General features: G+C 40.7%; 1 protein-coding gene across 1 annotated transcript; it reads right to left on the bottom strand.

The window, feature by feature from the left end:
- Positions 1–87: 87 nt before the first annotated feature.
- On the bottom strand, positions 88–23,252 carry slc43a1a (solute carrier family 43 member 1a). The gene is made up of 15 exons (XM_020082998.2): positions 22,970–23,252; positions 16,721–16,887; positions 15,788–15,980; positions 14,667–14,722; positions 12,864–12,940; positions 6,174–6,266; positions 5,206–5,339; positions 4,967–5,094; positions 4,577–4,723; positions 4,432–4,467; positions 4,211–4,346; positions 3,883–4,012; positions 3,704–3,777; positions 3,461–3,584; positions 88–2,344 (listed from the first exon to the last, which is right to left on the bottom strand). Exons 2-15 carry the CDS (start codon positions 16,875–16,877, stop codon positions 2,147–2,149), a joined length of 1,683 nt encoding a protein of 560 aa, XP_019938557.1. The 5' UTR covers positions 16,878–16,887; positions 22,970–23,252; the 3' UTR covers positions 88–2,146.
- Positions 23,253–24,930: the final 1,678 nt, after the last annotated feature.

The raw sequence follows: 24,930 nt of genomic DNA, 5'->3' as shown, positions 1-24,930 counted from the left end.
GTTGTTATACTTGATAAGATCCACAACTGGGGCACCTTGTTGCTGTGATGGATGTAAAAAAAAAAAAAAGCCACTTAAGACTAGATGTTTACATTCATATTTTTATTTTTCAAACGCTCAAGCTGGATATATTGATTGAAGGCAGGAAAGAAAGGCGTACATTTAGCAAGACATACCAGCACAATAAATCTGATGGTGAGGAGAGACTACTCAGCAAGCTAGTGTAGACTGTACAGTATTAAAACACAGATAAAGGAAAGTGTGTGAGACTGTGAGGTGTTGATTTAACTAAACTTTAAACAACAATTCAAGTAGGTACTAATATGGATTGGTAATAGAACTATTACCAATCCAGCATTAATAGAGATCTGACAGTTTTCAACATTAAATACTGTAATGTGAAAAGAAAGTTTTGACATAAGCCAAACTGAAAAATCTTTCCAACAGTGAATGAAATGTACTCATCGGTTTTTAAACTCAACATCAACTCCAGCCTCTAAACTGAGAAATCTGAAGAACACATCTGATTATCAACAAAAACCAAACATTATGACTGGACTGGTGTTAACTGCAGGACTAATGTTCTGTTTGTAGGTTCTCCTGAGGAATAGAACTGTACTAAATGCAAGCTTTGCAGTCTCTAATCATGGCTTTGGTTTACGTTTGGCACAGAAATGCATCTCCCACTCACTATGTGATGAAGGTAAGACAAAGGCACAGAGCTGAAACTTTGAAACAGTCTTGTTTGTCCTCAGGGTGAAAAATAACAGAAAAGCAGAAAAAGAAATGCATGAAACAAGAAACTCTCTAAAGCTGTCTTCACTCTGAAATTGAGTTGAGAATTTCAAAATTATAGATTACAATTGATTTTATAAATCTACATGACACTTGCAGGTACAGACTAGATACAGTACATTGTGTGATCACGTTTGAAGATATGAACACTTTTCTATTTTGATATATTTTTTCATCATGTGGCTGAGCATTGAAGCAGCCATCACAAAAAATGTCACAAAAAAGGCAAAAAGCTGAATACAAAGCAAATCACATGAGCTTCATTCATAATCAGCACACTACAAAACAACATTTGCTGATACAGAAACAAACGCTTCCCTTTTTAAAGCTACTGCAGCTAGAGTATAAAAAGACACTTAAATACATATTTTATACACACTAGTTCATTTCTGTGCATAAAGCAGTACAAAGTGTTGAACAACACTGACAAACGTGTCTGTTTTAAAAAAAAAAATTTACTTGTGAAATAAAAAAAAAAAACAGAAATGCAAGGGCTAAAGTACATTAATGCACAAGGAAAAACTTTAGCTGTGATTAAATTTATTTGGGGTGAACTTTGAAACAAAAAACAACAAATGATGGACAGATATAGGAGTCGGCTGCAGAGAGACAGTACAAAAACAGGAAACAGAGGAGGTAGATATGTGTCTCTACAACCAGCCTATCTGTGCGTGTCTGTGTGAATAACTACGCTCTGAAAATACTCATAAAACCTTCTTTATACGTACAAAAGGTTGAGTATTCAGAGTTTCTTATGCTTTACATTTTCCTTGGTAGCTTGTACGCTCCTATTAGTGTGATGAAGTATGATTAAAGCTTTTGCTGAGGGCTTTACAGTGGAAACAACACTACTAAACGTTTGCTTCATAAGCACACATCTCAAACAAAACTGAACTACAAAGTGAAACGTTCCTATTATCATTAGCTGTTCTTTGGTGTTAGCGAGGATTATGATGATTATCTGAAGCGACTGTTTAACAGCTTTTCAAGTACCGTGTTGCGTGTGGTATGCCTCGCAGCGGATACACCAGGATCTGTGAGCGTGTCTGGGCGTGCGAGTGACATCCATGGCTTTAAATCACATGAATTTGACCTCAACTAGAATAAATAAACAGCAACAAATGATGATGACACAACTTCTCCTGTAACACTAGGTTGGTGGGTGGGGCGGTGGGCTCTGTTTGATCTGCGATAGGTTTGTTGTGCGGAGCGAAATTTGCAGCAGTAATGGCCACGGAAAAAACCCAATGTCAAACTATATTTATTTGGATGAATAGATTGCCAGATCTCCTTCTGAAGGCACATACAAAAATAAATCCTACATTTTCCCAATCCTCGGCCTTTGTGTCTTTTAGGCCTCGACAGCAGCGAGGCCGTTGGTGTGGGGCTTGAAGCCGTTGGCCTCGCTGTGGTTGAGCGCCTGCATCTCCTGCTCGCCGGCCTGCTTGTCTCTGGCCTCCTTTTCCCTCAGCAGGTGTCTGCGGTGGTAGAACAGGTAACCGGGCAACAGGAAGCCGGACAGTGAGGCGATCAGCAGGCTGAGGTTGATCTGAGGGATGATGAGTTTAGCAGGTATTTAGCAACTGAAATATTCCTGATGCTACAGCTGGATGCAAAGTGAAAGGCTCAAACAAACATCTGGCCATTTCTTGAGGCAAAGTGAATTTCTGGAACAGATGTTTATATAAACTTGGTGGTAGCGCTGGAGGAAAAGACAGGCGATTGCCAAAACCTACAGGCTGACGCTGTCAACATCTATAGAGCCGTGCCGCTCACATTATGTATTTATATAACTACGACTTAAAATATTTACTCTGGTATTGATTTAAATTAATCGGGGCTGAGGAATGCATGTTTGCTTTTATTTACGTGTCATTATTCTGTCCGCTTGTTGAACGTTTCAGAGACTTTGTTTGGATTCTGCTTATGTTGGGACTTTGTTTTATATATTTGGATTTTTGGTTTTGACTTTCCTTGTGTCTCCTACTTGGTTATTTCCTGTCTTACCTGTTTCCCGCCTGTGTTTCCCTATGTGTTTTACCTGTGTTTCATTATCCCTGCCTCCGTTATGTATTTGGTCTTGGTGCACCCAGTGTATTTTTGTTTTGGAGCTTGGCTCCAGTTTTTACTTTTTCCTTTATTGAGGGACAATTGATCCAATCAAAGCTTTTCTGTTAAATTACTGGAATCAATCACTGAACTTCCCCTGCTGATCTTTGTGTCTGCACTTAGGTCCAGAAAAAAACTAAAGTTAACATGTGAAATTACACAAGTTACTTCTTATTTAATTTTACTCTTAAAAACATAACTGATCTCCTTAACTCTCACTCACCATGGCAGTGTGAGTGGATAACCTCAGTTTAGTTTTCAGTTACTTCACTTATATTAATATATTATCAATCACTAAGTAAGTAGGGAGGAGAATTAAACAGAGTCAGAGATTGTGAGTTTATGCTAAATTTAGATTTAGTGTAATATATTTTGTTAGTTCAAACTGATTTGTTGCATGAGAGTAAAATAACTACATAATTCATATAAAAAGTTCCAGTGAGAGTTAGATTGACCCTATGCACTTCCTGTCACAATGAACTATGCTGAGACCTTGTGTATTTGTGTGTCTCAGTGTGATAAGTGCATAGTTGCATTAATAAGAGTCTCTCCTCACCCAGTAGGGGTCTCCTTTCAGGGGTCCGACCATGGTGATGAAGAGCGGCTGCTGCAGCAGAGCGATCACGGCGCTGATCATGGACTGGAGGCCTGTCAGGGTGCCGAAGTGGTTGGACGGGTAGCTGTGGGAGAGATAGCGGGTGGTTACAGAGAGTTTGAAACAACAGGCGGAACTACACTCCAGGTTCAAGGAAGAAAGAACATTACAGAGAATTTCATTATTATTGATATGAGCACTCACACAGCAGCGTAAAGGCCTCCGCAGCAGGAGTGGATGAAACCTCGGACCATGGTGTGGAGGATGAAGGTCAAAATCTAAAAGGAACAGAAAACGAAACAATGTGAGTGTTGGTACTTTTTATTCTTTTCTTAGTGTTCTTGTTCCTTTGCTGCTGTAACGTATGTGTTTGTATGTTCTACCTGTAGAGGCAGGTTGTCTATGAGGCAGCAGCATCCAAAAGCGATGAGCAGCACGTTGGTGAGGATGAAGGCTCTCATGGCGTTGGTCACTTTCTGAATCTTACGGTCCCTCTTGGTTCCACTGGTCTGTCTGATGAGGCAAACACAAAGGTGCTACATCATCACCACACTCACATTTAAACTTTACATCAATGTTCACCATATTTCATCAAAATGCCACAACTGTCTTTATACCATCATTATACACAGTCTATGGTCATAACCACAGACTGTATATAAAGATGGACCCTCCCTATGTGTCCTGGCCATATCTTGACTCGGGATGTACCTCTGCTCTGTGCCTGAGGAAGCGGTCGTCTCCTCGTTACACTCCTTCATCTTCCAGTCCATGATGTATCCAATCAGAGGACATGTGAGAAGACACAGCAGCTGCAGTGTGCCGAAGATAGAAGAGTAGAAACCCACTGAGGGAAATAGAATGAGCAAAAGTTTAGATTTTTACAAATCAGTTACAAAAAGTATTTTAAGCCACATTATTACACTGCTCACCATTCGTTTCTGCTTCCAAAACCAGCTGCTCGGTAGCTGAAATATAAAGAGAGATATTCGATATTCAATATTCCATCGAAGTTATTAATAATGTACAATAAATGAAAGTGTTTGCTGCGGCTGTGGTTGAGGGTTTGACACTTACGATGCTCTTCACCATGCGTGACCACGAACTCCAGCATTTTGTTCATCGCCCCCATGAAGAAGATGATCCTTAACTGGGACATCCCCATGGTAACCAAACTCCACAGGAAGATGGGAGAGAACACGGACCGGCGAAACGGAACAGCATCTTAAGAGAGAAGGAGAATTCCTCATTTATTAAATGGAAAAGTTACACCTCGACAAAAGAATGCATCTGTTTTTATTTACATATATGATGGAAGCTCAGGCCTGACGATTAGGATTTATTGCTTAAGATTGATGGTAAAAATTGAGGGAAATCTAGTCTGTAAACCTGTCACAATAGGATTAAAAAGACAAAAATGCAGAAACATTTCTGCAAAAAAGAACAATTTCTTGACTTCTGACTTACTGGGTGCCGGGTCAGGACCATTAGAGAGCTTCTCTGTCGAGTGTTGCACGTCTCCATTTTTCTGTTTCTGTGTCTCTGATACCATCTTCTGGTCTGATGATGGCAGCTCTTTCATAGTGAGGATCTTACTGTTGAATACACACAGACACACATCAGTGTTTGGGTTGGGGTGAAGGTCCAGGTATGCGCTCTCTAATCACTGAGATGTGACGAAGGAACAGACTGGCTGTCTCACTAACCTGTAGTCCACTTCTTCAGGTGTTGGGAAACCTTCTGCAGGCCAGTTTAAGAAACAGTTGAGACAGACAGTCCCAGCAAGACCAGCCCACATCCACATGATCACCTGGAAGGATACGCCTGCATCGTAGATCAGCTGCGAAGAAACAGGAGCGAGTCAGACAGGTGAGCCTGAGTCTTTGTTTTATCATCATGTGGATTTAATTGAAAGATAATATTTAATCTAGAAGTAATCTTGATGTGAACTTAACAGAGTAAAAATGTCATTACATATTCTAGACAAGTTTCTAATGAATATATTGATCCTGAAAGTGGAATTCCACATTTACAAGTGCAGAATGGGAAACTATTTTGTTGTGTATCTTTTGTTTGAATATTTACTGGTAATGGAGTATGTTTTTCAAAATGAGACAAACAAGATTTGTTAAGTAAATTGCATTTGCTACAAAAGCTTCATTAACTGATATGATATGTCACATGGGGGGGGGCACAGAAATAACTCTTAACACAATACTGACTTATTATTATCACATTGTTATTGTCGCAGTTGCTGACGCAAAACGACATTTGTTTTAATTTAGAGTCATGTTTTCATTTGTTTTGGTAAAAAAACTTGACTATGTTCAGATAGTTGTGAGATGTGTTGTTCTGTGTTGGGCAGGAAACACACAGTGGTCATCAGGGTTTGTTTGCTGCTGCTTTAAACAATGTGCATTTGTGGAGAACCAACACGAGCTGAAAGAGGCGATAATGCTCTGTAATAAAAATCATTGCATCGTTGGGGGACAGTTCTCTATGGGACTTGAACTTTTGTTCTTTCTGTGAGCTGCAATTTCTCAAAAACTTGAATGAATAATTTTCAGTACCAAGTTCCAAAGGCATCATAACATAGTATTGTTGCTGCTTATTTTTATGTTTTCTTTTAGAGAAGCACAAAGTGTGTCAGTATAACAGTCATTGTTTAAGTTACCCTGACTCCAGGGAAGGTGACAGCCGACGAAGCATAGGAGCCGATCATCAGAGACATGACGGTGGAGCTCAGGGCGCCAAACATGTTGGGGAGCTGCAGGGACAAAGGGAAGGAGACATGAGAAACTATATGATGTAAATCCACACAATAAACACAGGTCATCACACTAAATATCTAAATAAGATGATTTATACCTCAACAAAAGAAGCCGTTGTGCTGTCCACACTTTAGTGTAGGAGTGTGTTGTTATGACCAGCAGAGGGCAGACAGCTGCTTTGTGTGAGCAGGATGAACCAGCCTGAGTGAACTGCTCTCCCTTAATTGAAACTGTGAAGGACCTGTCCTGCCTCCAGAGTTTGGACCCAGTAACACCTCTCTCTCCCCGCAGAGCAGACTCATTAAAAAAATATTAGTTTCCATGTCATGGGAAACAAGAAACAGAGTCATGACCCAGTTTGGGTGCTGACCCCACAGTTCAAACAAAGACTAAGCCATCCTCACACACTCAGGCTCTTTTTTTTCTTTCCAGTTTCAACTAATTCTTTGAGTTAGGATTAAACATGTGGAAACCGACCTATAGCCAGCTCTTGTTTAACTTCACAGGGCTCATCAGACCCAGACCCAGCATGACACACCGGGTAGGGGACGAGGTGGCGGGCACCAGGCACTAAGACATCATATATTAGATCGACCTATTTACAGTAGTAAGTAGCTTAGCAACATAACAATGACCTATTGTGCTGACAACTCACTCAGTGTCCTTTGATTAGACTTTTAAATGGGTCAGTCACGATTAAAATATCACATGTGTGGGATTTTAAATGTGTGCTGCATGACACGCTCACAATTCCCCCTTAACACAGACCATGGTTTCCCAAACTTCAGCTGGTGTCAGCTAACCTTGTGTTACACATTTACTATGTACAGCTGTAGTACTAGATCAGAGTTTATACATATACCAATACATGTATATATATTATTGACTCTTGTCTTACCCTATGGCAGACTAAGGTCTATAGGTGGATAGTACAGGAAAGCGGGAGGTCACTGACATGTGGTTGGCAGGTAAACGGGAAAAAAGAAAGCTTTCCTTGGGATGTTCGAGGAAGAGTCAGACTGTCTGAGTGATTTGAGTAAAATATCCCCGAGAACACCCATCCTCATTGAGTGCTTCTGAGAATTGAGAAACTTCACAGCCCGTCTGTGGCCATGAGACCCGCAGCGCCGGGACTCTGTGGCTGCGGAGGATTGTGGAATGCAGACGAGGGCCCTCTGAGCACACAGGGGAGTTTGCATCTCTTACTAATGTTAAAGCAAAGATATTCCAGCCATGTGAGATATCAGCGAACTGATGTTTGCTTTCAGAAGCGTAAGACAGCCGCCTGAGACCTGTGTGTGAGGAGGAAGGCGAGAAAAACATGTGAATGTATGTGTCAGTACATGTGCCAGAAACAGACAAGGTTCCCTGCGCTGAGTTCTGGCAATTCCCATGAAATGGGTTTCACACAGGACCTTGCAGCATGTCGTGCATGCTCGCGCTGCCAGGGGGACGGGGACGGAAACACATGACCGCGTGGAGGCACACGAGGGTCAACCGGTGTCAGAAAGTCACACACAGACGGAGCTTTGGCTGTTCACTTGTCGCGACTAATCAGTCCCAGCTCTACTCGTGCTGTGCTCACTCATTTGAGTGTTGTAAGACTTTGGCACTGAGTTTAATTAAGACTTAATGAGCACTGAACTTTTTATGCAGCTCTGAACTGGTGGAGGAGAGGTAGACGCAAGTAGACAAAGTGGAATAAAAGAGAAAAGGAGAGAAAGGAAGGAGAGAGGTACATGAAAAGTAGTGACGATGAATGAGAGACGTAGTGGGAGCTTCTTTTTTCGTTTGATCTCCTCAAGCTACAGCTGCAGCTCCTCTCTCTGCAGAGCACCCAGCAGGAAACACTAAACTGCAGCTGATTAGAGTCGGCTTCTTCTCTGCACCTCAGCTTCTCACTGAACGGGTCAAATCTTTATTCATCACAGCATTGGCACTGTCCTCGTGTCCAGCTGCAGAGAACTTACATAACACATCTAAAATAACCACCCTGTGGTTATATGTATCCACCATCCTGTGCAGTTTCAGTCTCATATAAGGGCACTGTGATCTTCGATCACTGAAATCGAATCAGTTCATCTCTGAGTACACAACTGGTCAAAATTAGGAATATTTCCCAGAAGGCAGACTTGAGATACCATTTTCAAGAGGCCAAAAATATGGTTTGTGAAGCCTACTGGACCTTTGACCACTCAAATCCAAACATGCAATCTGTGAACATTTTTGCCAAATTGGAAAATATTCTCTTGTGGCATTGTTGAGATAACACGTTCACAAGCAACAAAACAGAAATTTGTGAAATCACAGTTACATTGACCTTTGACTTTCAATGACAAAAATCGAATCAGTTCATTTTTGAGTTCAAAAGAAAGTTTGTACCAAATTTCAAGCCATTCCCTCAAGGTGTTCCTAAGATACTGAGTTCAGAACACCAAAAACATGACAAGAGAACTTGACCATTGACACACAAATCAACATCAGTCAATCTGTGACCTTAAGTGAACGTTTGTTCCAAATTTAAAAGGAATCCCGGAAGACTTCTTGAAATGTTACGTTCACAAGGCACAAAACGTGATTTCTGAGGTCACAGCGACCTTAACCTTTGATCACCAAATTCTGATCATGTAATCCTTGAGTCCAACTGAAAGTTTGTATATCTGAAGAAATTTCCTCTCGTCTCTCTTGAGATATTTTGTCCACAAAATTGCGACAGACAGACAGACAACCTTGAAACATGCAGCCTCCAGCCGCTGTATTAAGCAAGCAGACATAAGAAGTGTTCAGTCGTAAAAACGTTGTCTCAACCCAAACATTGACTCTTGATTTCTTATTTTGTTGATATCCGACCCAAATCATCTTTCTAAGAGCCAATTCTCTTCAATGGCCTTTAACTGCTGAGCAGATTTTTATTAGCTCTCGTATGAGGAACCAGGACTGAGTTGAAGGGCATTCCCACATCTGTTAGTGTAAAAGAAAAGGGGGGCGCGGCGGCATCCTTGGTCCCTCCTCCACATGTTACGCAACTGTGCCCTCGTATGAACTTCAAAACCACATGGCTGTTTTCACACTAGTTAATGATGCAGGAGATCAGTCTAAACTAATTACTTTTTTTTTTTTTCAGACCAGTTTTAAATTATGTAAGGGCTGAAACAAAATGCGTCCATGGCGAGCTGCAGGGCGAACCTCAAACTTTCATTTAGTTACAGTGTCACGATGAAGAATTCAAGTTTAAAAAACTGTAAATTCTTAATATCAATACTTTTTGCTTTTTTCCGCTTTTGTCAAATGTTTCTTTCATTTTAAATATACATGACCTTTATATTTAAGGTTACTTTAATTATTCTTTTTATTAACCTTATACATGTGCCAACATACATACACTCTGATCCACTTTCACTAAAAACACAATAATGTCCTGAACACCTGAAACCAAGCGGCCTCTAAATACACAGTTACAGGTTTGTTTGAATTGTACAGATTAATTGGGGTTGTGTTTTTTGCCCCTGGCCAGTGGTTTGTTTGTTTGTCAGCAGGATTACGTACAAACTACTGAATGGATTTCCACGAAACTTAGTGGAAGGATGTGACAAGGGCCAAGAAAAGAACCCATTACATTTTGACACAGAAGCAGATTCAGGATTTTTCTTCTTCATCTTCTCAAAAATTGTGAGATTTGGCTTGATCTTGATGAAAACAAACCTAAGCAAACTAATATCTATGGGTTATCTATAAGTTAGGATGAAGTTGGTGGAAGAATGCGCTCTGCTGAAAACCTAGTTCACTATTTCTAACATTTGAAATTTCAAGCAAAACACATATTTCTTTGGCCTCTTATGATCCTTTTGCCAGTTTGTTTAAAAAGTGAACCTCTAGATGTATTAGTAGTATAAAACAAGAACAAATGGAAACTTTCCTTAGTTTTTTTTTAATGTTTTATACAAAAGTAATCTCTTTATGACGTCAGATAATGTTCACATGTATTTTTGTGATTGTAATTGATGAATTGTCTCTACATCAGAGGGTTGGTTCCTTCATTTTGAAACTGACAATTAAAGAACTTATTTTCCTTCAACAGTAACTGCTTTATAATCTATTATGAGCTGTTCCACTCAAGCACATGGTTTAAATCATGTTGGGTGTGTGTGTGTGTGTGTGTGTGTGTGTGTGTGTGTGTGTGTGTGTGTGTGTGTGTGTGTGTGTGTGTGTGTGTGAGACAGAGAGCCTGTATCGTCATCCACTCTTCAGAACAACAACAACCGTATGGAGGTCAGTCAATGACGGCAAAACCAACGCAATAAGAAAGAGACATAGGGGTCATACAGGGTTACAGGGGGGTGTATGTATATGTGCCAAAAATACATAAATACTGACGTGTGTATCCATGTGCAAAATAATATGTGTCATCCTTTTCTCAGATAAGAACCTAAAATCCATTCAATATTAATTAACAACTTACTATTTGATTATTCGAAAAATGTTGAAACTAACTGAAATGTTCACAATTCCACCTTTCCACAAATTTCTTTTACATTTTTCTTCATGTAAAAACAGCCATTTAAGCCATTTATCAGCAGTTTCAGTAAGATATGGGGCAAAGTTGACGGTGCTCAATATCACTTCAACCTAATTAAAGCCTGGTTTATACATTTGCATAACATCGTTATGAGCCCAGGCTGCAGCCTACGCCTGTGTCCTTGAGAGCTTTTATACTTGAGCAAAAGTGTGTCGCTGTGTCGCTCTGCAATTAAACCAACAAATCTCTAATAAGCATTGAAGTTTCTACACTACCAACAATGACAAGGAGATGATGTGTGTGACCTTAGAACTGACTTGGGCAGAAGAAGGAAGAGTTTTGTGTTTAAGACAGATGAGACTTGCTCTCATATGGACCAGTCATAGTTGTTGTGTTCAGCTTCACCCAAATGTATAGTTACATTTCCAAAAGACGTGAACTTCAGGCTGCTGTACCTGCACCATACACACAGCACTGATTCAAGGCAGAAGTACAAACTGGCCTTTAGTCCACAGAGAGACAGACGCAGGTGTTTTAGCTTTTCTTTTCTCTAAATTCAGGCTACAGAGGAGACGGGCATTTGTCTCAGCATGAGACACATGACCCTCAGCTTGGACCTTCACTATCTAGACATCTGCTTCATGTTGGTCTCCCTGCGTTTACACAAGCACGTGCACACGTTTGTACATTCACACGTGTGCACAGTCATGCAGAGTTGAAAAGGGTCTGCATTGGAATGCTGCGGAGAACAGAGAGAACAGGAAGTAGGGATTAAGGAAAGAGGAAGAAGGCGAGAGGGAACAAAGGAGAAAAGAGAAAGTGTGGCCTTGATTGTTTTGAATAGAGGTGAGTGGGCCGAGCTTTGGGGGGTGTGTGTGGTCAGCCGCGCGCCGTCATTGGTGGAAACACAGATGGGAGAGTTTCCATCTGGGGGAAGTCATGTGCAGCTCAGACGGAACACTGTTAACATACCGTGCACACCGACACACAGCACATCTTAAATACTCTCCAGGACACAACAATCAAACACTATAATAATGCTGGTACCAGCTGACACTTCACACGCAAACACACATGCCTGAAGTGAACGTAAATAAACACAAGCTCCCTGTCACAACACACACTGTTGCTTTAGCTGAGACAAACAGAGGACCCAAATACACTGAGAGACCCAACTACCAAAACTACTCTTCTCAGTGGTTCCAGGAACACAAGCACACATTCATACTTTCTCAGAATATCTGTTGTATAACCACTGAATTTTTTCCCTTGTTTTTGCAGTTTCAGTGCTTTTTAAATTGGCCCAGTGCACAGTTCTCTACAATATCGTGATAATACCCTTGATATTTATCCTCCTCTACATGGTGATGTTTTCCGTCTCATTCTTATTTGGTTCTTTGTCCATTGAGTCCAGACGAACATGATTGCTGTTAAAATTCAGGCGTTTCAGCGAAACCTAAACAAATCAGTTATCTTTGGCCAGTAGGGGAGTCTCTCAATCAAAACAAAAACAAAGGACCTAGTTTTCTGATGTCATGAAGAAGCATGGGATCATGGGAGTTGTTGTCTTCACCACCATTGCCAATGAAAATCTACCTGACATGACTCATGTTCACTGATGAGATAGTTTATTAAAGTCTTATCCATGTTACACATTAAACAGCAATCCTGATCCATTACGATCGACCAATACAAACAGTGGAAGGAAAAAACTGGCTGATCGGCTAACTGGCTAAAAGACTACAAATTTGTTTTTCCATCGTCATACGTCGATTGCACCATTTATTAATAAAACTCTTGTTTAACTTTGTTGAAAACATTTTAGAAAATGTAAGTACACAAGTCAACAAATTATATAACAGAGGTCTAGTTGTTTTTAGACATTTCAATGAAGAATTGTTACGTTTGATATCTTTAACCATCAAAAATAGAGGAAACGTGAAAATGACTCTGCCCGCCTGTTCAACAATAACCAAATGGATCTTATAAAAGAGAGAACTGACCATTGACTCATCATGTATCAGTGATGTGGTGTTTGTCAGGTTCTGTGTGTTTTCCTGTTGGTTTTGTGTCTCACCGTGAGCGAGGTGAAGGTCAGGCAGATGCCTCCAAAGCCGTTCATGGACAGAGCCAAGAAGATGAGTGCTGACAAAACTGCAAATCAACAAAGAGGAAACAGAGGAAGAGTTAAAGTGATTTACTCTCTCAGAAACAAGTGTGGTAGACTGTGTGTCTACTGTTTTCACCGAGAGCCAAACTTTGTATATTTATGTTACACTTGAAGATTCCACAGATAATCCCTTCTCTCTAAACAGTACCCCAGATCACGTTATAGATAAAGGGCCAACCAACAGTGAAACATAGTGTCTACGCTTAGGAACTTCCATATTGAACTGTGAAGCACCAGACAGAGGCACCAACTTCAACTCTCACCAACTTCAATGTGATTTAGGAATACATATTTAGTCTGAACTATCCAGTAGGATACAAAAGCCTACATGTAACATAGAGAGTGACAGCAATTCTAGCCATTCATGGATGTGCTGTTAGAATGGGTGATGCAAGTAGAGGAAGATATACTGAGAGACATCTTCAGACTTGTGGGTGACAATAGCTCATGTTACTCTGTTAGCGTTTGGTTATTGTTCCGACATCTGGTCTCCTTGATGCATCAAGTCTACATTAACAGCTTATGCATAAGACATCAGCTGCTGCCTGAGTTCTCCTTTCACCAGCTTCCAGAAAACTTCCTCAACAATTTGTATGTTCATTATTTCCAAAGAATTATGTAGGATGAGGAAGTGAGATGATCTGACAGATACTCTGTGTTGAGCATAATGATGCTGTTACACAGTGGAAGAGGCTGAAGGTAGAAAGGCTCAATAAAAACGCCAAAGGGAATAAAACATTCGATTTACAGGCACCAACAGGGGAGTTTATTCTGACTGTTTGAAATTCAAGGTGCAGGATCCCTTCCTTTGAAAATACAAGTACATGGCTGCCATTGCAGGAATAACAAAGTTTTAAGGTGTAACGTAGTTACACTAACACTTAGTTTGTTTTGTTTTTTTTGTTTGGTTCTATGTCTCATCACTAACTCTCCTGTCATTTCAGGGCCTGCCCTTCTTCCTGCCTTGCAATCATGTCATTTCCCTCACGTGGTTTTCCCCGCCCACCTCCTCACCTGCAGTTCATTTGCTCATTAGTTCCTCAGTATAAATACCAGTCATTTTCACTCGCTCCCTGCCAGATTGTCTAGTGTGTTCTTGCCTAGCTATCCCGCGTTATATTCTGTGTTCTTGCCTGCCTGTTCCTGACCTGACTGCTACCCTGCTTGGATTTTGGATTCCCTTCTTGCCTGCCCCTTCGGATTTGTTTGCTGTACGGACTGATATCCTGGTTTTGACCTCTGCCTGTCTTTTCTCAGCCTGTCGGTGAATAAACCACGTTGCCCACACTAAGACTGTCTGTTGGCGTGCTTTTGGGTTCTCCCTTGCCAGCACCAGTGTGCGTGACACAAGGAGTCTCCGTATTTCACTTTTACACTATGTTCAAGTACATCTGATGTAAAATAGACTGAGCTTCCCTGTCTAAGCCTGAACAACGTGTTGCATGATTCAAGAGATAGACCAGCTCCTCAGCATCATTTCTTAACATGGAGAATGTTGCTCTTCTTGCCCCTTAGTCAGTCTTGTAATCTTCAAGTAAGTCGTACTATTGTAGTATTTCCACTTGTCAATCTGCGCTCTGAAGCTTCACAGAGCAGAGAAACTGTGTGGTTACACAATGTGCAGATACATGTTTTTGCCACAGTTAAACAGTACTAAGCAGCTGTGCTTTTTTACTGATAACAAGTGTGTGTGTGTGTGTGTGTGTTCACCGTCAGGGTTGTAGGCAGACACGGCCATCATGACACAGGACAGACCAAAACACGAGCTGCAACGAAAAACATGAGCATTTCAAACTCTTCAAACTTTATTATACAAAAACAACGAGCTGTTTAACAGAACTATTCACTAAACTGCAGTTAAGTTGCTGTTTTGTCTGCCAGAGAGAGTCTGCAAAATCTGCAGCTCCAGATAAACGTCTCCTTTTCATATCAGCTTTCATCTCGTTATCACAGCTCCCAGCACAGCTACTGTCATCGATGTTCAAACTGTGAATTTGAGAAAGTGCATGTGTGTGATTATATTTCTAGCAGCGTAATAGTTTTATGAGAATGTACTACAATGTGGAAACACACCCAATGTAGAGCCCCACCTACTTTCACTCATTCACACACAAAATGATCCATCTCTCTCCTCCCACTCCAGGAATGTGATCCATCAGCTATTTTTTGGGGTTGGACTGTGGCAGTGAGGCCAGCTGTAGAATTGTAAATGCCCTCGACTAAGAGATCAAAGTTACACCATTGGTCAGCCAAATGCCAAGAGGCAAGAAGTGAGTTAACACCATTGGTCATCTGACTGTTGGAGTTTCCTTATTGGAGGTTAATCTTTCAAATGAACTGGCCCAATTTTCTAATTCTACTTTGACCCATCCCAGAGCCCATTGGCTATCGTCTGACAACTGACATCTGTCATGGCTTGTCTGTGTCCAGTCTGTAAATAATACTTCCGTACATTCTGCAGTACATCTGTATTTTGTCCTTATGAATTGTCTGTACTAGAAACTCCCTCGGTCAAATGTACCTGATACTGATTTCGAAGAGGTGGCTCACAACATATTTGGCCACATTCTTTTAATGTCCTGGGCGTCACTGAAGAACCCCCTCCTCAAATAATGTCTTCTGTGTAAGTGGAAAATCACTCTCTCACACTCATTCAGTTAGTTTTCAAATCAGTAAGCAGGCTTTGTCCTGGAACACACAGAGCAATAGAGTCTGTGTGTTCTTTTTATTTCCAGAAATGGCAATGGGCATTACTTTATCCTGCTTCTTAAAAGCAACTGGGAATTTGATCAAACAGAAATCATGTTTAGATTTTTTATTACAACCATTACCTGCCCACAAGGCGAATCGGGCGCGGCCCAAACTTGTCCATAAGGATACCAAGCGGTAGGGTGGTGGCGCTGAGCAAGAACGAGCCAATGGTGAACCCCAGATTTAGCATCTCCTCCTGGTCCACGCAGCTGAGCCACTCCTCCGCCTCACCATCAGAGGAGTTCCCCAAAGTCACGAGCACTGAGGAGTTCACTGTGGAGACAAGTGTGGAGGTTTTTGGAGAAACAGGAGGGTTGGGAATGTGTAAAGACAAATCGAAAACATGCTGTGACTCAGCGCTTCATTACTGTGGTCTTCCTACAATGTGTTGGCAACAAACGGGTTTAGACATATTTCTGCTGCACAAACTGTTTCTCTTACGTATTTGGTTTTTATTAAAAGCCAATCGCCGACAAAGAATTGCTCCATTTGTTATCCAACATTTTAACATAACTAATGAGTTCCGTCCAACAAACTATTAGAGATTTCCAATCACAGAAATCCAACTTAAACAATATGTTCCTCAGATAACTTTAGCCAATAGGGGTCTCTCAATTAGAGCAATAACCAAACACAAGTTTGAGTACGCTGTGAAGCAACGTGGGATCATGGGAGTTATTGTCTTCACCCCCATTACCCAGTTGCACTTTACTGGGAGAGTTTCAGCCAAATGTCAATGAATAATAGTGTTCCATTACATGTGACCAATTCAAAGAGTGGAAGGAAGAAACAGCCAATTGGTGTTTTTCCTGTGTCATACGTTGTTTCCAAAGGTAAAGCAGATATGATGCAATTAAAAGGCAACCAAAACAAAACATCCCTTTACCTTGAATGAAATATGTAACACCGGTGTAGTTGTTTGTAGACAATTTAGTGAATTGGGGTTTTAGTTTATAATTATCTTGTTATTAAGTGAGTTCTCAAAGACCCCAACAATAGTGTTGAGTTATTACCTGAGCACAGGTGGGAGTAGAAGCCCTCCCTCTTCAGCATGATGAGCAGGGAGCCCCAGCCCAGCAGCACAGCAGAACACAGCAGGTTTTCAATCACCGCTGTCACCGCCATCCACCAGCGCCTCCTGTAGGCCTGGATGAGAGTGGGCGTCATCATCGCTGCTGTTCTGTGGAAGAGGAGAGAAGAGGATAATATAACGGTCAGAATTAGGTGAAGACACAAAGGATCGACATCTATGAAATTCACAAGTCTCTTCGTCAAAATCTGCAAACCCGATCAATCGTCTCAAAACTTAAGGACTTGATGCGTTAGTCTGTTCTACATCACTGATATCTGAAAACTTTTAGGCTCTGATGGAATTTTTACTGCCCTCTAAAAGTTTATGGATTAATGGAGGAGATTAATATTACATATACCGACGTTAGAGATTAGTGTTGCTTGAGCAGTCTGACTTTCATCAGTCGCTTCAGTCATATTCCACCAGCTGTTTGGTTACTACATCCCTGCAGGTGTTCAGTGACGTACTTTGCTTAAATAAACTCATGTCTTTGTTAGTGGAGCTTCTGACACCACTACTTCTGTCGTGTTTTTGAACATATATGTAAATTTTATATTTAGTGGTTAACAATGAAAGGCTTTACTTGTTTGACTTTAAACATAGATTAAACACAAACCATACCGAGATATTTATTGGGAGATTTTGTTTGTTTTAAAATCTGCATTTTGAGATGTGAGACTGTGTTAGTTGATACATTTCTACAAAGAAAGAAGCATAAAACATGGGCCAATGCTATGTCCCACAGTGTTTGTAAAAGTGTAAGCTTCATTACAATGTTCTGGTTCATTTACTTTTGATTGACCAATTGTTGCAGCTCAAACATAAACAGGACAAAATACAACAACTAGAACAATTGTCTCCTTATGATACCACCTTTAAAGCTGCCCTAAATTGACTAATACATACCCTAAACATGGCTGACTTAAAAAAAAAATGTAAATACATAATTCCTGGATCTGCTTCCTGATCCAGATCCACACCAAAATTGAATTGGTTCTTCCCTGACACCTATCGCATCCCTCCACTGAGTTTCATGATGATTGTTTTACTAACAAAGGGAAATGAAATACAATCATAACAATACGACATCAAAACTGCAATAAAAATGACCCAGTCATGACCATTACTGAAAACTCTTTCAACTCGCTGAACCTAAAGTAAAACCACTCCTGATCCATGAGATATTTCATTAGGTTTGCTTCAGTGAAGCGACCTGTTGGAGTCACGGCAGACATTTCTGTCTGTTTGCCTAATGATCGCCCGTGTGACCAGCCACTGTTTTGTAAATTCCAACTAAGTACCTGACACCTTGCTCTTCATTGTCGTCAGCAGTCCACCCACTGTGCTGTCAACACAGCGGCTGTTACACCCTTGATTTTGACCAGAGGAAACAATGCTGGGCACTCACATTTTGTCCTGGATACAGGGATGACATTTTTAAAAGGGGGACATTTCCACCTGAAAGCAGCAGCACTGAGTCGAACTAGAGGCGTCTTTCAGCAGCATTTAACCACAGTTTAGCTTTGACGTTATCTCTCTGGGTCAAAAGCAAGTGATGATTCAGCCTTTTATGCAAACAAAACACAAACACAAACAGAGGAGGGAATCCGATGACGTGACTGAATAAATAGTCAGGTTAGTCGTGACCACCTCTAAACTACACACACGCACGGTACACACAGGACACGTCTGCACATTGTGACATGTGAAGGGATCTCACACACACACATCTGGAAAACATCTAAACACGAAGCAAAGATCCAAATATAACCAGCTATTCTGTTTGGCGGTCAACCAGAGAAGAAGTGGAAAGCAAGTGAGGGTGGAACAATCTCAGCCACTCGCAGTCAAGGAAAGGCTTCAGTAGTTCCTAATGAGGGCATCTCCTTTGTGTGTGTGTGTGTGTGTCACACTGGAGAAGCAGAGGAGATCTAATGGGACAGATTTGTCTCTGCGTGTGCCCATGAGCCTGCGTATGTGCTCATGGGGGGTGCACGTAATGCGATTATCCATAGCCCAGTGAACTGCTTTGTGCTGAATTAAGAGTTTGAAAAGGGGGATTTCTGTGGTAACTGACACCCCACCATGAGAGCCCACTCAGCACTCACACACAAGACTCCCCAAAACTCAACAATGAAGCATTGTAACGAGGAAACTCCTTCAGTCTGCTCAGTAAATGTTAAACACACAAATCGACCTGTTACACACAGTTAAGAGGCGACCGGTTTGACTATAGCGTCTCCAATGAGGGATGACACTAATACCTTAGAGGCCAAGTACGGCCTCACACAGCTATCGATCGTTTCCAATTAATCATCCGATTATTTTCTTGATTAATTGTTTGACCTGTAAGAAAATTATTTAGTGTTTTCTAAAAATAGTAAAGACAACTGTTCATTGTGCCTTAGTTTATGAGTCATTCCTCCTTTACTACATGTAGTAGAAGTGGGTTTTCTCAATGAGTCACAGAATATCAGTTGGTCAGAAATAGTAAAATGTTGACACATGTGGTGAAAAGTGCCATAAGAGCTTTCTCTTTAAAACATAATTAAGATGATAAGCTTTCATCTTAACTGTTCCACCATTTCTACATCTGTACATTTCTTTAAAGCACAGGTTCATATTACAGTAATCTGAATACTACAAAAAAAACTGCAGTCCTGTCTGGGTGTAAAAATATGTGATAAGTTTAGCCAAAGCTATATTCTGGCACTGTCTGTCTGAGCAATAGTAATGGAGATTATATTTAAAGGAGATAAAACCAGAAGAGCTGGCCCACTAAACCGAAATGTCTTCATTCTAATCAATTCATTTCAATAAATTAAGCTGATTATACAATATAATAATTATTATTTGTTTAAAACTATAGGTGTTAATCCACATTTGTGTGGGGACAAGCAACATTTCTGAGTTACTCAGAGCTTTATGAATCTGCAACCAAAGTCTTATGTCTTTTGTATTTCAATGAGAGTTTGCCTCTGAACTGCAGAAACTAGGACGTGTGTTTTGTGTGTTGATGCAGAAGAAGGAACAGACAAACACAGTGTGAATGGACACAGTTCATAAGAGGCCAAGAGGCTACTGTCACATGGATTGGATTTACTATGCTGCGGCCCGACCACGTATCAACACACAACAAACACTCACGTGGAGACAATGTTGTTAAAGCAACGTGTCACTCTCGGAAACATTGTGTGTCTGCACCAGGAGAGACTGAGCTATCAGGTGCTCCTCTGTGAGTACTGAAGCTCAGGTTATCAACACACGTGCACAGGTTCAGGACACATAAGTCCCACACAAAAACCTGGTCCACTGCATCCACTTCTACTTATCACCGATTCTCATGCTGCTTAGTACAACCGCGGTTATGCAGAAACAGCATAATGTCACTGTGGTAAGCAGGCAGACAAATATTAACTACCGGTTCTGGATAGTAATGAGGAGAGTCCCTGTTGATGTGACGCAGGACAGTCAACATACAACAAAGACTTGCAAACAAGCTAAAACGTGAGGCATTTAGTGTTGGCAGGCAGCTGCGAGCCCCTGTTATAACACTGTGAAGTGTGCGTGTCTGTGTATTTTCACAAAATATCTGTTTGACATTTTAAAGCGAGGACATTTTGGTCACTTTTTCAAAGCTTTGAAGGTTAAAACTTGGTTTTAGGGTTTAGTATGAATCATGTTATGTTATGTTAGAATATGGTTAGAATTAGGTAAGGTTAGATTAAGTTCGAATTGGGGTTGGTTTGGATAGAATGCCGCGTTAAGTTAGGTTAAAAACGCAGAACTCTGGATAAGTACAAAGGGGGCACGGGGGCACGGGCAATCAAGGAAAAGCACATAAAAATACCTTTAAATAATTCTCTTCATAAAACCAAATCTAGTCAATTTGAGGTTAAAATTTGGGTGATGCAAAAGATACCTATGTCCTGGTTCTGCACAGATGCAAAACTTCTTATCTGAGATCCTGGTTAACATCAAATTGTGTTAAAGTGAGAGTCAGGCAGGTGCTGGTCATAGTTTAGTGGTAAAGTTTTGGTTAGATGGCTCACAATGAATGGAGGTCAATGCACAGTCCTCGTAAGGAAAGCTGGCAAACCTTGGTGTGTGTGCGTGTGTGTGTGTTCCTGTACCTTTGTGAGCATAGACCCTACAGAGGGAGGACATTTTTGGAAAGTGAGGACATTTTAAGGTTATGGTTAGGGTCAGGAGCTAGGGAATGTAGTCCTGAGTGTCCTGACTAAGATAGAAGTATAAACATTTGTGTGTGTGTGTGTGTGTGTGTGCAGGCAAGTCCACACTGAGAGCAGTGCCATATAAGGAGGTTGCTTCCTGAAATACGTGAGTACAGCAGCTGAATGATGCAATGTTGCCATCATGACTAACTGAACTGTTCAGGCCATACAGAGTATTTATAGTTGCACATGATATTTGTTGTATATTTAACTATTAAAAGAGCTCTTTCTGAGTCAGGACTAGAGTTAGAGACCATGACGCGCTGACTTCATCACGTGTCTTTGTGTCTAACTGTGCTGTTTCTGCTCCCACATGCAGCCCTGCTCTTTTTTCCCCGCGGGGATGTGTGTGACCTTGACCCGCCGTGTTTATCGACCTCAGTGTGACACAAAGGACCGCAGGCCAAACTCTTTATTCTCACCAGTTTCCAAGAAAACAAACCTCACGCACTGGGAGCCTCTGTTGCCCCAATGAGTCCCGAACAAAATGATAATAACGACACCCTCGGAGCTGCCTGCCTGCCCGGCCCCCGGCCAGCAGCTGTCCCCCCGCCTGCATGACCTCAGCCCCCGGCTCCGGTTACCGGCCCTGGAGAGGCCCGTCTGCTGCCATGTTCAAATCCTGTCCGAAATGTTGAGATTCCTTGTTGTGTCCAGCGATAGCCTCTAAACCCAGAGGCTCTTTATTTTTTTATCTACTCAATAAGATATCACAAAATAATTAACAAGCTGGCCAGATATTGATTATTTCACCTGATGAACAGTCCTGACTTTAAATATATCGTTTTCATTTTAAAACAAAAAAAAGCAGCAATTTCTAACATTTGAGCAGCTGCTAAATATTTGTTGGGCTTTTGTTTTGACGGCTATGACTCTTTCTCAATACTAATACTACAAGCGGTTACTGTCTTAATAGGGTTTAATAATTGGGTCTTTAAAATAATAATCATAACTTTATTTGTACAGCACTTATCTAAACAAGGTTACAAAGTACAAAATCCATGGGGAAAAAATGAATTGACTATAACATCAGACAGCAGTGGTGCATTTTAAAAGGCCTATTTTGTAATATAAACATGTTTCAAAATCACTCTAATCTGTAAATAGAGCAGACACAGATTTTTGAGAAACCAGTGAATGTAAAATGAATTATTGAAAAATAAGATTAAAGATGAGTCAATTGTATATTTCTGTTGTTGATTTAGTTTCAATCAATTGATCATCAAATTTACTTGAAGAGTCGCACATCCACCAACCAACTGACCAACAACTCACAGCCTTCATTGTCACCTGGAGAATGTATCGTCCATACAAGTTGATCACCAGCCATAGGTTGACATAAATTGTAACTTTAACGCGTGCTCCTGAAGGCAACATCTGTCCTTTATGTCCCTGACATAAACGTGTGACTTTAACGCGTGCTCCTGAAGGCATCATCTGTCCTTTATGTCCCTGACATGAACGTGTCCACTCTGCTGCTTGCAGCCAAAATAGAAAAATACATTTCAGAAACGGAAATAAAAACCTTTTCTCTCTCACCGGCTCTGTGTTTACATGCTCCGCGGTGAGAAGCATCGTTGAATTTACCAACTGACTGTGGAATGACTTTAAACAGGATGAGAGAGGACACGACTGTAAAGACATGAGGACAGAAACACCCCCCCCATCCCGGGTATTAGGAGATCGAGCAGCAACACTTATCTCCTGTGTGTGAGCAAGAGTTTATCACACACACACACACACTCACACACACACACTCAGCTATTCGCGGGTTTTTGAAACGGTGTAAAAAGTTGTCAGGCTCGTGCCACGTGTGAGGAGCAGCAGCCGGTTTGTCCTGCTGCTTCTTGCCTCCACTTCCCACACATCACCATCTCTAATCGTAGTACACTTCACTTAATGTGACACTCATTAACACACAGTGAGGATTTAAGTGACTTTATCAGGCTACTTACTTCACTTGTAGTTGAAGAGTGAAAATGTCTTTTAAAAAGCTTTTGTCGAAGTGAGGGGGGGAAAGAAGAAGAAAAATGTATTTTCTCTCTCTCAGCTGATTCTTGTTTTTCCCCCTAACAATCAATGAGACCACCAAACTCCCCCTGAATGAAACCTCTACTCCTCTCTTCCCCCTCTTTGATGCTCCTCTCTTCCTTGTGCTCCTTTCCTGGTAGTAAGAGGCTCCACACCTTTTTTTCTCTCTCTGCTACAGACTCCCTCCCCCTTTACCCAGTTTCACTTGTAATTCCCTCCCTCTTTCTAGGCTGGAGGGGAGGAGAGAATTCATCGTGTGCTGCTGCTGCTGCTGCTGCTGCTGCTGCACTGTTTCACTGTGAGACACAAATGTCTCCTCTGAAGCCACTTCAATGTAAATGATGACCCCCTCTGAGACTGGACCTCCAGCTGTGGACTCACTTTCAATAAGAAAACCTGCTGCAGCACAATGGTTTGTGAAGAACTGACCATTGTGCTGCAGCAGGTTTTCTGCAGCAGGTTTTCTGTGGCAGTAATGTCCACTTAAATTATCATACATTATACTTTGTAAATGTTATTTCACCTAGTTTAAAACCAGTTGTTCAGTGTGCATTGTATATGTTAACAAGAATACACCTGAAGCCTTAGTTTTGTTTTTTCTTCAATTCAGAGAAACAAGCTTTTAAAATCATAATTATTGTCATGTGCTCTACCGCCGTCAAGACAGTTCATCTAAACATGATTTAACAAGTTAATGGAGCAGCGCAGGGCTCTGATATTCATCTTTATGAAAACAAAAATAATCAATATTAGAACCACAGTTGTACGTCACCAGAGGCCTCGATACCATTTCTGCCATTTAATAATATATTAATATAATAACATAATAATAAACTTCATTTATACTGTACTTATCAAACCACAGTGACAAAATGCTTTACATGAATGAAACACGATTAAAACATTTTAGGACTGAGGCAAATAAGATAAGGGAATTAAATAATACAGTAATAATATATATATATATAATATATAAAATAGAAATATATATAATATATAAAATAGAAATATTAAAATGCAGTATTAAACAATGATCGTGAAATAATAAAATAGACAACGTTTTTAATGATGTACTAAAGTTAATAAAAGGCTTAAAATGTTTTAAGATTGATGATTTAAATGATGTCACTGATTCTGCAATCCTCAGATTCTCAGATCATTGACAGTAACAATACAAAACTAAAAGCAGGAATCAACAATGATAGTTTTTGTCAAGTTGAGGTCTTTTTCTTCATCATAAACATCTGTAAAGATTTTTTTTTTTTAATGTAACCTGAATTCTTTGAGTATCTTACATGATGTTTGATTTATTTAATCTTTTATTTTGTGGTAATATTTTTATGGTTGAATATGAGATAAATATCTTAAAGTGCGAAAGTGTGCAAAGTTTTGTCACAGGTCAAAAGTCTTCTGTGTAACGGGGATGTCAGAAATCCATTGTGTTGCTTTCTAAAGAATGGAGGTCTCTGGGTCTCTGGCCTCCCAGAAGTAAAAGGTTGACAACCTCTGGCCCCTGATTCCCACTTCAAACACAGAGCCAGCTCATTTAAGACACGAACGATATCAAAGCCTGAAAATTATGATTTTAAAGCAGAGAAGTCGATCTTTTTGAGCAACGTGTAACTTTTCTGTGCGAACAGAACAGTCAGCTTCCATCTGTTTTGCTTTCTGGAATCAATAGCTTAGCGCTAGTAATTCTGGTTTTCCATAAGCATTAGTGCTGCTTACTCATGAATCCTAAAGAAAATCTGCACCCTGTTGGGCTCCACAGGGAAATGGCCAGTTTTCCATTTCAGACCAGTAGTTATTTTCCAAAGGTTACTCTGGTTAGTCATAGCTTTGTAACATTTTGTTCCAGCTGCAGCAGAAAATCTAGGGCCTCATT

This window comes from Paralichthys olivaceus, chromosome 9 (assembly GCF_024713975.1).
Source record: "Paralichthys olivaceus isolate ysfri-2021 chromosome 9, ASM2471397v2, whole genome shotgun sequence".
Lineage (NCBI taxonomy): Eukaryota > Metazoa > Chordata > Actinopteri > Pleuronectiformes > Paralichthyidae > Paralichthys > Paralichthys olivaceus.
The sequence above is the reverse complement of the archived record's forward strand: the minus strand, read 5'-3'. Positions and strand labels throughout refer to the sequence as shown.

Coding starts and splice junctions, on each gene's coding strand:
- slc43a1a (XM_020082998.2), bottom strand. CDS start 16,877: ATGATGACGCCCACTCTCATCCAGGCCTACAGGAGGCGCTGGTGGATG. Junction 4,468..4,576: donor CACGCATGGTGAAGAGCATC/GTAAGTGTCAAA, acceptor TTTATATTTCAG/CTACCGAGCAGCTGGTTTTG. Junction 3,585..3,703: donor GGAGGCCTTTACGCTGCTGT/GTGAGTGCTCAT, acceptor TCTCTCCCACAG/CTACCCGTCCAACCACTTCG.